Source organism: Hyalella azteca, unplaced genomic scaffold (assembly GCF_000764305.2).
Source record: "Hyalella azteca isolate HAZT.00-mixed unplaced genomic scaffold, Hazt_2.0.2 contig1433, whole genome shotgun sequence".
NCBI lineage: Eukaryota > Metazoa > Arthropoda > Malacostraca > Amphipoda > Hyalellidae > Hyalella > Hyalella azteca.
In genome coordinates this window covers 22,654-35,695 of record NW_025931751.1, presented here as the reverse complement: position 1 = coordinate 35,695, position 13,042 = coordinate 22,654, and the positions used below count along the sequence as shown (strand labels likewise).

At 34.0% G+C, this 13,042-nt stretch overlaps 1 protein-coding gene across 2 annotated transcripts; it reads left to right on the top strand.

Annotated features, from left to right (window-relative positions):
* Window positions 1-394: 394 nt before the first annotated feature.
* On the top strand, window positions 395-5,785 carry LOC108672563 (mitochondrial glutamate carrier 1; the record flags this gene model as incomplete). 2 transcript variants are annotated; one of them, XM_047882611.1, is given in 5 exon segments in its annotated part: window positions 395-544; window positions 1,569-1,705; window positions 3,186-3,377; window positions 4,825-4,981; window positions 5,590-5,785. In XM_047882611.1, coding segments are annotated over 5 exon segments (778 nt in total), but the record flags the coding sequence as incomplete, so codon positions are not given.
* Between the last annotated feature and the right edge of the window lie 7,257 nt (window positions 5,786-13,042).

The window sequence follows — 13,042 nt, the reverse complement described above, 5'->3', positions numbered from 1 at the left end:
TTAAAAATGTTTAATTAAAAACTCTATCGAGATTTCCATACGATTGATAGTTCAATACAGGTGTCGAAATAATTAGTATCTTGCAAAAACTATAAATCCTGTCGACGCCACCCCCCTTATATCGATGAGTACAGTTTCGGTTAAAGGTTGAAATTACTACATCAAGACCAAGAAGAAAGGTTAGAAAAGAAAGTAGGAGTAGGACGGAAATCTTTAATCAAACGAAAGTAGTCCTCTCTAATCACAGAGATATACGGTAAGTACAAAATATGTATTTGTATTCTTTAATATATTTAAATTTTGCATAAATGGCTTTTTGCTCTCAGTAGGCAAAAGCTGCTCTAAATCATTTAGACATTCAATCAAATTTTTTTATGATTTCTATTTCTTTCAGGCTGGATTGTTTCCGTAAAACATTCCGCTCTGAAGGCTACCTTGGCATGTACCGTGGGTCCGGGGTCAACATCCTTCTCATTACACCTGAGAAGGCCATCAAACTCACTGCAAATGACTTCTTCAGACATCACCTCACCACTAAAGATGGGTGAGAAGTTAGGTATAATTAACCTCATTTTAGTGACCAAAAAAGATGCAACTCTCCTCTCAAGTTGTTGAGGTAGAGAACTAGAAGAAATTACTATGTTAAAAAAAATTTGTTTGTGAAGTTATCTTGCAACAAACGATTGGGAATAAGCTAAATGTCAAGGAAATTTAAATTGCAAGCCAGAAATGACTAATTAATAGACTAATTAATATAACTTGAATGGATGTTGTGAATAATTAGGGTATGTTTGTTTCATGAAAATTTAATCTATAGATTGTATAACTCTAAAATAAATTGCAGGTAAAGCATTCTTTTTTCTAATTAGAAGTTTTTACATAAAATATATTTTGCATGTGTTATGAGGAAGATGTAATTTTGTTGTATGTCTGCATTTTCTTTTTTTAAAATTAAATTACTGTAATAATGCTGTAAGTTCTAAAATATGTAAGTTGTATCCAAAGAGTTTTTAAAATCTTGCTTACCAAGTTGAAGCACCTAATTAATATCTATTAAATTGTCCGTCTATTCAATTATATTGATAAACGAGCTAAATTGAGAAAAGAGTATTTGAAAAGACTGATTAAGTTATAATTAATATAGGTATTTAGAATTAAAATATAATATAATTATTGTGTTGACTTATTTTTCCAGTATAATGTAGCTTTATTTACATGATCATGATATTTCTTTTGACAGGTCGTTGGGTTTGACTCATGAGATGGCATCAGTATTTGAAAAGACTGATTATGATATATAGGTACCTAATTAATACCTATAGTTAGAATTGAAGTATAGTATAATTATTGTGTTGAATTATTTTTCCAGTGTAATGGAGCTTTACATGATATTTCTTTTGACAGGAAGTTGGGCTTGACTCGTGAGATGGCGTACTTATTTTTCCAGTATAATGTAGCTTTATTTACATGATATTTCTTTTGACAGGAAGTTGGGCTTGACTCGTGGGATGGCGTACTTATTTTTCCAGTGTAATGTACCTTTATTTACATGATATTTCTTTTGACAGGAAGTTGGGCTTGACTCGTGAGATGGCGTCAGGAGGACTAGCAGGTCTGTGCCAGATCGTGATCACCACGCCCATGGAGCTCCTCAAGATACAGCTACAGGACGCGGGTCGTGTCGCTGCTCAGGCCAAAGCCTCTGGTGGGTTATGTTGATTTATTTTTCTTATTATTAAAATTATGTTGTCTTATTATTAAGATTTATTTATTTATTAATAATTTTATTTATTTATTAATAATTTTCTTTTCTTATTAATAAAATTATGTTTTATTTTTTGATTTATATTATTTTTCATTGACTTCTTAGAAAGATTTTCAAAAAATTCTATTCTGTCTTTTAGATTGAAATTCAAAGTTTATGTTACATGCCACCTAGCCTAATAGGGGCAAATGGCAGCTAGACAAATGTTGCAATAATTCACCGGATTAGGCGTCCATTATGGCTCTTTTTCCGTTTATTTGTTATTTGCAGGGTGTGCTAATGGGTATTTAACAAGCACGTTAAATACCCATTGAATACCCAGATAAATGCCTGCTGTAGAAGTTGTACCGGCCTTTCAAACTACAAGTCTTTTTGTTGGTGGTTGTGGCCTTCACACGTGACGTGGGTTCTCCTCGAGAACTGCAGCTACTAACTAAACACAATGAAAAGTCTATTTAACAATTCACTTGTGAGCACCCATTACCTGTGTGTCAATGTAGTCCATCTCCCAACATATTTGGCTTTAAATTTCCTTATTAAAGACGGAATATTAGACGTATCAGTCTTACATAAAATTTTATATAATCCACTATGCTGAACCAAAAGGCTGGGGCGCGGTGTTCATTTACGACACCAGGGTTGCCAGATGGTCTAAAAACGGCTAAGTCCGCGGACAGAAAAGACTTATAATTCAATATTAATATATTTGTTGGTTCTGGTGCAAAAATTCAACGTTATTTTCTTCTATAAGGCAAAAATTCAAAAAGGTAGTACCGATATCATAACACTATGCCGGGCAATGCAATTGAAAAAAAAACTAGATCGCAGAATTTGTCCGAAAAAGATATCCTGCAACCCACCGGTCGGTTATAGTGCACTCAACGTGTTAAAAAATGATACTATATTCGACCCATTAGGCCTGAATAAACTTGACCTATAAATAAAGTTTACCAATAAATCAAGTTTACCAATAAATAAAGTTTACCAATAAATCAAGTTTACCAATAAATAAAGTTTACCAATAAATGAACTTTACCAATAAATAAATTTTACCAACAAATAAAGTTTACCAATAAATAAAGTTTGCCCATAAATAAAGTTCACCAATAAATAAAGTTGGCCCATAAATACAGTTTAACCATAAATAAAGTTTACCCATAAATAAAGTTTACCAATAAATAAAGTTTACCAATAGATGAAGCTTACCAATAAATAAAGTTTATCAATAAATAAGTTTACCAACAAATAAAGTTTATCAATAAATAAACTTTACTAAAAAATAAAGTTTACCAATGAAGTTTGCCCATAACAGTTTACCCATAAATAAAGTTAATTCATAAATAAAGTTTACCCATAAATAAAGTTTACCTATGAATAAGGGGTAAACTTTATAGGTAAATCCACAATGCTGAACCAGCAGGCGGGGCCACGGTGGCAGTACCGAAGGTGTCAGCCACGGCCATCACGCTGGGGCTGCTGAAGGAGAAAGGCATCATGGGGCTGTACAGGGGCACGGCGGCCACCATGCTTCGTGACGTGAGCTTCTCTGTCTGCTACTTCCCTCTCTTTGCTCACCTCAACTCACTCGGACCGAGGAAAGCGGACGGATCTGGTGCGTGTCTATGATTTATTGAGTCAGTTAATGAGTTATAAGTCAATGAATTCAGCTCTACAACCATCGCTCCTAAATTTTTGAAACGAAGGTGATGATTTATTGAGTCCGTTACTCATTTACGAATCGATGAATTCAGCTCTACAACCATCGCTCCTAAATTTTTGAAACGAAAGTGATAATTTATTGAGTCAGTTAATCAATTACGAGTCGATGACCAGCTAATCAATAACGAGCCAATGACCATCGCTCCTAAATTTTAGATAGTAAAGTGACAATTTATTGAGTCAGTTACTCATTTACGAGGCAAAGAATTCAGCTTTACACCCACCGCTCATAAATTTTAGCAAGGAAAGTTATTGGATCTGTTTGGTGTCTACAATTTATTGAGTCAATTTGAGTGTTACTCACTTACGAGTCAATGAATTTAGTTTTACACCAGTTTCTTTTATGAGTTAGTCTAATTATCTCTATTGTTAATTTTCAATCTAATCGCGTTTTATTATCAGAGAACAGCTGATTTACGAAGAGACTATATGCTTGTTTATCATGTTTATGAATGATTTAATAATTACCTATATTATGTAGCGCGCGCTTCACGAGTTTTTAGTGAAACTCATGTTAGCAAAGGTCAGTTGGACAGTTGGCCTATGTTGAATTGGTATACCTATATGCCGTAGAATATTATTGACTATGATGTATAACTTCGATAAAAACCCGTTCTGTTTTCAATCACTCATTTCACTTGGCGTAGTGAAATGATCTTATTTATTACACCGCTAATTGTCTTGGGTCTGTCGAGTACTTGAGGAAAATACTTGATCAAAAATTGAAATTTGTTCTCGTATTTGGTAAATTACAAGAATTTTGTAGCCCGGGGTAACATCAGGTTAACTTACTAATAGGTATTTTATACTTCTCGAAGAGGCGGTTTTCTGGTGCAGTTTTCCAACTGGCTGTTATCTTTTGTTCTTTTATCCATAGTGGGAGAATGCAAAAGGATTGGAGGGAAGGTCTAGGTTAAAAATCGAAATTCAATTCTGCAATTGTCGTACTATTGCAGGAAATACGAGTCCGAGGTTAATCTGCAACTATTAAATATTTTTCAGGGGAGGCGGTCTTCTGGTCCATTTTTCCAACTGGCAGTTGTCATTCATTCATTCACTGTGGGAGAATACAAATGCACTGGTGGGAAAGTCTGGGTTAAAAATCGCAAATTTAATTCTGCAATTGTCGTATTGCAGGAAATACGGAGCACGAGGCTAAGCTGCTACTATTTAATGTTTTTTTCAGGGGAGGCGGTTTTCTGGTGCAGTTTCCTAGCAGGCTGCGCTTCAGGATCTCTGTCTGCCCTCTTCGTGATATTAATATATCACGTATAATAATACAGTAAAATATATATAATATATGTATAATAACATAGTAAAAATAGTATAATATTTTTCAGGGGAGGCAGTTTTCTGGTGCAGTTTCCTAGCGGGCTGCGCGTCAGGGTCTCTGTCTGCCCTGTTCGTGAACCCCTTCGACGTGGTCAAGACACGGCTGCAGGTCCTCACTAAGGGCGCCCAGGATAAGACCTACAACGGAATTCTTGATGCCTTTGGGTCTGTCTCTCCTCTGTGACTTATTGAATCGTTTTTTTAATAATGATAATTTTTAAATCTTTTGTTCCCATTTTTGCGAGAGGTTTTTTGATCCATGACTTATCGAGTCTCTTCTACATCATAACGAAATTTTTCTATCTTCTGTTCACTTTTTGTAAGTCCTTTGAGATTTTTCCTTCCTGAAACCTGATGTTGGAAGCTTTTTTTTTCACGTTTGCGAACACTTTGCACGAGATCCCCTTATGAAAATTGCCTCATTATTATGATTAATATTATTATTATTATTCTACGAAGCATTTATCGTGGCGTCTGGTTCAAACGAACTTTGAAGGCACGTCACACTAAGATGAATTTAGTTTTATCATCTCAACTGCTGCCTCACGTGGACTTGAAAACGGTGAAAATCACATAACTTCAGTAAAATCATCAATTTTTCTTGCTGAAAATCCAATATATTTTAGAACAAGTCCTATCTGCCTTCAATTAGAAGAAACAAATCAAAACTCGTGTTAATAATAATAATAATCCATCTGAATTATACGTTTATCCAGACATTAATAAATATAAGATATCTTTTCACACTAATAATAATTTTGTATTGGTTGCAGACGTATTCTGAAGGATGAAGGGCCCAAAGCTTTCTTCAAAGGCGGCGCCTGCCGTATGATGGTGATCGCTCCTCTGTTCGGCATCGCCCAGATGGTTTACTTCTTCGGTGTCGGTGAAAAAATTCTAGGCTATAACCAGTAGATCTGGTCCCATTATTTCAGTAGATCTGGGCCTATACTTTCAAAAAAAGTTAAGAGATCGTAAGTTCATCAGCCAATCATTGACGGCCTTTCAAGCAAAATCCACCAATCATAGACAAAAAATAGTGCGTTTGAAACTTAGCCAGTTTTGAAAGTATGGCCCCTGATCATTTATGGTCTTCAGCCTAAGAGGAGTCAGGTTATTTGGCGACTGAAAGTACTTGAAAATACGCTGAGAAAAGTACGTTACCACGCGCAAATCATTATTGCAAAAAAACAAGTGTTCGATTTAGTACCATACATCACGAAGATTTTTGGTATGTTGAGGTGTAACTTTACTTGTTCATTTTTAGTTCCCGGAGTATTCATCTCCTTTATTTTCATAGAAGCACCTTGGGCTACTTAAACTGCCAGATTCCGCAGCCATTTGGTCCATTGTTGAGCTGAAGAAGTGGATGCATTTTTAAATAGTACACTAAACCTTTATTATGATAAAATTATGTGACTCACGATAAGTTCGATAAATCTCACAAAATATGTTTGATAGTATAGCGTGCTTTAGGTCTCAACTTGATCCCGATATTTCTATTTGTGATTATTTTTGAGGAAGCTTGTCAGGCGCAACTGAAGTAAAGTTTTTCACAATTAGGCTCCTAGATGATCATGGCCATAATTGAATTCAATTAAAATTCCCGATGAATTTTCATGGTACAGTTTCTCATCATCCATATGACGACTACATGATGATACAAAGGGCATAATTTTGCATTGATATGAGCATGGCAACAAGTTTTTAATCTCTAGTTTTATTTTTATTTTATTTGTATGGATTATGCCTCGCATTTAAAATGTTAATTCCCTACAATCTATGCCCAACGGGTATCAATTTTACACAGTGTCTCAATTTTACATACGGTGAAGTTTTGCTAATTTGGGAGTGATGGATGGGTATCAGTTTTACACTGCGTCTCAATTTTATTTACGGTGAAGTTTTTTACTAATTTGGAAGTGATGGATATAGTTGAATTTGTTGCGTTTTTTTTGCAAGTTTGCATGGCGGCAATGGAATATTGTCACGGAGCTTTGGCAATGCTTGGGCACGCTTCATTTATCGTTCGCTTGTGGTTGTGGGATACCTGCTGCATCATGTTTGAATTAATAATTATATTAATTCAACCTTGCGCTGCATCCTCAATGCTAAGTTACTGTTGTCGTTCTGAGATATTAAATTAAATGATTATTATCTATGATAGATCATAAATTAAATGTGGATGATTTTTTCTGGGCGAAATAACGGAATAATTATTCAATTTATGTGAAAAAATATTTTCGTCATAAGAACTGGAAGTTGATGTCGAGGAAAGAGGCTATTATTAACATTTAGAGTGCTATGCGTCAAAAAAGATATCTATACTACTGAGTAATTTATTTAAGTCAAACCGTATAATGAAGTTGTTCATGTGGTATATTGATAGTATTTCATGGAATGGTATTGCACAGAATGAATCAGCTGAAGTGGTATTAAAATAGGAAATACTCGTAGTATTGCCATCAATAAGCCAACATCTGGTATTAGCGTCGCCTTCTTAGGTTAGATCTCTCATGTACATTCTTATTAGAAACTATATATATTTTGCTTTAAAGTCTAGATATCAGACTTCATGTAAGCAAAGTCCAGACAATGGAGACTTCATTTAATTCAAGATAATAAAGACTTCATGTAATCAAAGTCTTGATAATAGAGACTTCACGTAATCGAAGTCTTGATAATAGAGACTTCACGTAATCGAAGTCTTGATAATAGGGACTTCATCTAGTTGAAGTCCAAATCCACACTAGATGAAGATTTGTACGCTGCTTTTTGTATCAGATATTCAGATTCAACAACAGCTCCAACATTATACTTATATGTTTTTATACGTTTGACGTACTTTTCAAAATGATAAATATGTGCTACCTAAGTAACATATCATGAATTTTATTGATGTTGATGCATTGATTTTGAATAATTTTTGCCACGTGTATGATACGTACATAGACGTGATATGTTTGACGTACATTTAAAAAATGATAAACATGTGCTACCCAAGTAACATTTCATGAATTTTATTGATTATGTATTGATTTTTAATAATTTTTGCCACGTGTATGATTACATAGACGTGAAAGGTGTACAGCGCAGCCATAACTCTCTTTATCTTTTTCATCTTTTTAACTCTCTTTATCTCTCTCTCATAACTCTCTTTATCTTTTTCATCTTTTTCATCTTTTTCTTTAGTTTCCGTATTTTGGTTTCGTGTTCAACCAAACACTTCATTGCTCACGTGATATTTTTTAGGTCAATTAAAGTGGAATTAAGCTCTATTATCATTGAATGGATCCACTATTTATTCATAGAAAACAGCAATCAGTGTTGAGGGACTGTGTCCGTAGTTAGCATCTGTACTGTTAAAAAAACGGTGAAAAAACGGTCCCACTGGCGTTCTAGTGGCCGGTGGCCCCGTGAAAATGAACCGTTTCGCCGTTTCTATCAGATGTTTTACGGATTTATAGTGTTAAATTTGAATAAAAACGGTGACACGGTGTTTCTTTTCACGTGCCGACCGGCCACTGAAACGCCGGTAATACCGCTTACGGTAATTCCGTCAACGGTAATTTTTCTAACAGTGATGAGTGTTGTCCTAATGGTTGTCGACACGATGCTTCCTCCCAGTGCCATGTAGCTTCATAGGGAACTAACTAACTAATTAATAATATATAAAATTGGTCAGTTTAAGGTTCAGTCAAGTTTGGGGTTTATGTATCACATTTCACTTGCCTGGGTGTCCGCTTCTGTCGTTAACAGCTCATTTCGTCTTGGTTGTTGCTAATTTTTTTAATTTTTTCTATCTTCATATCTTTGATAGGATATCACGGCCGATATTATTATCAATATTATACGATATTATTATTGTATAATATTATTACACGATATTATTATCGTAAACTACTTTACAATAGTCAGCTATTTGGGGGTAGTTAATTCTTTGACTATATTGACGAATAAAGTTTGTTTCACTATGACTTTCTGAGAGAAAGAAAAACTTGAATGCTTTCGCGCTACCAAATTGATTTACAACTTTACTGCAAGCGCAACTTCTACATGATTCCATCCTAATGATTTCTAATGTAGTGAGATTTTTCTTTAAAAAAGTTTATTGAAATATGTGAGTATTTAAAAATGTTCATTATCATACCGGTTTCTTGGACACTGTGTAACTTCCTTGGATCTTAGAACCATTTTATTTTATTTTTTTATTCATATATCATTTGTCATTTATGGAATATCAAATGCGATCTGGTGCCACATTGCTAAATGCATGTACGATCATAATCAAATGCAAGTATTACTTATAATAAATAGAACGTTTTTATGTGAATGTTGCTCGTGTAAACTGCATGTAATTTCTTGGCCAATATTGTCTCAGTAATGTACAATGTTCCAGCTCCTATCTTATCAGTTTATTAAATCTTATATCATTAGTGTACATGAATCGCAAGTTCACCAAGAATTTACTTACGTAGAACATGCCAAGCTAGTTAACTATTTCTTCATTGAAAACATAGTGATTATGAAAGACTGATTATGCTTACGTTTGCAATGAATATTTGGTGAATTTGCTTGGAGTTTCCTTTGCTTTTAGATTATTTAATAAATTTCCTATGTGGGTTCACTGCTAAGATCATACCAACGTCCCAATGATGAACAATAACTAATGTACCGTAATGATACCGATTTGATATAGGTAGATGATGAATGAATGATGATGATATGAATAGGATGATAAATGAATAGGATTCATTATATTTCATGCTCTGAAAATGTCGTGATCGATAATATCGATTAATAATAATTAATTTATTCTGGCACTAACATTATATTGCTGCACTGATTGCGTATAGTCGTGGATGCTCCGGTTGAAATTTTTTATTCTCTAATTTAAAACTTTACCAGCGTATTATTCAAAAAATGATAATTTTTCATGTACTAGTATTTAGGGAAATCAATTCCATGCTTATCTTTGCTATGTAAGAAAGTCTTAGTTCAATTCACTGCATTTATTCTTCTCTATATTTTATTTTAGACTTTACTTCGTTACCTCAATCTATGTTCATATATGTATTCAATAGCAGGCGCTTAGCATTCCAAGAAACGTCTTTAATTTTTATGAAATTATCCTTAATATGATGAGCTGAAACTTCCCCTTGGGTATCTGGAACGGACAATTTTTTCGATCTTTTATGAATTCAGTCACGAAATGAATCGGTTGTAATGATGGATATTGTTTAATCTGAATTTAAATTCACTAAGATTTACCTTGGATCTAAGTAGGGATGCAGTGAGTGATGGTGATTGTACTTAAATAGCATTGGCTTACGAATCGTAAGTCACAATATTGATTCATGAATCGTAAATCAATCTTATACGAATCGCTGATGAATATTGTACGAACCTTTAGTCAATCTATTACGAATGCAAGCAATGACAAAACTAGTTTCATGAACTAACAGCTTACTCTGTAACAATTAATACAATTAATTAATGTGACAATTAATACATGTCAGAGGGATGTAGTACATAGGTTATCAACGACATTTCGATGTGTGTGTAATTATACACGCTTGTAGCCTGATCGATTTTTTTTATGTGTAAATACATCCGAGGTATATTCATATTAGCGGAAAAAATATATCGATGAGGAACATATTATGTGTGGTCACAAAGAACAATTATTTCAAAGTTCAATTTATGTAAATATTGTATCAATGTATTGTTGAACTCAGGGCGCATACTGCCACTTATTTTTTATTATTAAAAAGAGGTCAATAATGCAAATAATGACCATCAACGAAACTGATATTCATTTTGCTGAAGATCTCGATTAAATTTTTTGTTAACCGACCTTCAGCATTTATTCAAACATTTCTTTGGTATATATTGTGTCTAAATTTCATGGCAGGAAGTTTTTTAATGTGAATCGAGAGCTTGCCGTGAAAAAAAACCTTCTTTGGTTCAGCGCTAAAGAAGAAATATGCTATTTGAAAAAATACTGATCTGAATACTAACAAATATCTCATCACTGATGTTTGGAATACGAGTAACTTTGAACAATGAATGGATTGTTGGAACATTTACTCATCGGCAGTATTACCATTACTGGATTGAATCACTATTACTGTGTGAAATGCTGCGAAAACTATCGTTTGAGATTGCAGCAGCACTGTGTTATCGAATTGTGCAATTGTACTAAGTCTGTATATCATAAATGTTTACAACATTTGCCACCAGTTACTTCATCAATTTTTATTAAGCGTCCGTATATAATTTTTTATTAATATTTTGCACTGTTATTAATTTTAGTAACAAAGTGTTTATTCCACGTACACCGAGGAACTGAAATATGTTCTTACTGCAGCTAGAGTGTATGTAAATATTCTAATCGTCCTGCAGTTGAATTTCAATTCGCATATTTTTTGCTGTTGGTATAAAAAAAACGAAACTGCTTATCGGCCACCATCACTTGTTATTTACCATCAACGGTTAACCACCGACACCAGTTAACCGGCTATCAACCACCGACACCAGTTAACCGGCTATCAACCACCGACACCATTTATCAACCACCGACACCGGTTATCAGTCACCTACACCGGTTATCAACCACCAACACCTGACACCGGTTATCAACCACCGACACCGGTTATCAACCACTGATACCTGTTATCAACCGCACTCTAACTGAATAATTTTAATGATCGTGACTGGTGGTTGGGTTTTAGATGAGCCAAAATCCCGATCAAAATACTCATGTTGTTAAAATAACTTATTATGTGGGATTTTCGTCAAATGTAGTTTATCATGTTACCTGCTATACAGAGTTTTGGCTGAATTATTTTTGCGGTAAATTTTGTGCAACGTTTGCTATTAAAACTTAATTAATTTAGAAGTCGTAAATATTCTAGACATTCACATTCACACCGTGATGCAGCTGATGTGCAATACTCTGTACGAATATAAGTAGTTATATCAATGAATTTTAATTACTTATATCATATACTTATCATTATGTACTTATATAGTAGTGATATCAATGAAATACTCGAATTTTAAGTTCACAGAAAACTTAGGAGCAAGGTAAATGTCTATTAAATTAAACGTTTCCATTGAAGACGTTTAAGAGACCAGTTCCAGCTTCAGTTATAAATATCAATGGAATACAAGTGCAATTACGTTTTCTATGAAGATATGATAAATTTACTTGCCGTTTTCTTTGCTTGTATGTCCTTCTATACGAATATTATTACGCATTTCAGTTATTCATAATAACTTTAGCTCATTAAACGAGCTTTCCTGTGCAATCATGTGTGTTCGAGCGATGACTAGATATTCAAATGAATTTAAATTCGATTTTAAATGTAAAACTTATTTTGTGTTGCCATGAAAATTAATTACTCGAGGAAGAATAAATTTTAAAAAATTTGTGAAATATTGAGATATGTTTCAACGAAGAAAAACCGTCATTTAAAGTTGTGTTTTTGATGAAAATTCGAGCTAATAGCTCTTAGAACAATAGATCATGTAAAGCTACTGACATCATTATTCCGTCCAACCTTGTTTAGCAGATAGTATATGAATGTTCTGCACCGTTTATGGTTAGGTTGACTTCTTTAATTATTTCTCTTGTTTTGATTGCAGCTCCATTTAATCATTATTTCTGAATCTTCCTTCAAAATTCTAGCTTCTATCGCACTCATTTCTTTATCGCTTATTATGTAGCGCTTTCGTTTGATCTCAAAGTATCGTTGCAACTGTATCTGTTTAAAGAGTGCACCCGTATGAAACTGCATCTGTTTGGAACTGCATCTGCATGGAACCGCATCTGTTTGTTAGTGCACCTGCATGGAAATGCATCTGTTCGAGAGTGCACCTGTTTGAAACTTCACCTGTTTCTGGGGTCTTCTAGCCGTTACAGACGTTGTGTTGGAAGTACTTTTGCTGTACGGCCTCTGAACAGGTCACCAATAAATATACATGTTTTAACTTCTCTAACACTAATTGTATCTAAAACTTGTGAAAATTTCCTCATTTCTTGTATAAATTTTGAACAATTTTCGTGTCAACCACCAGATATTTTTATGCTGTTTTACTGCAAGCGCAGTAACTTGTTGACGGGGCCGGTATTTAATGGCGAAAATATATCATTGTTGGTCCAATGCCATAAGTTTTCTTGTTAAATTCACCAAGTTGCTAATGAATTTCGAGGCTTTTGAA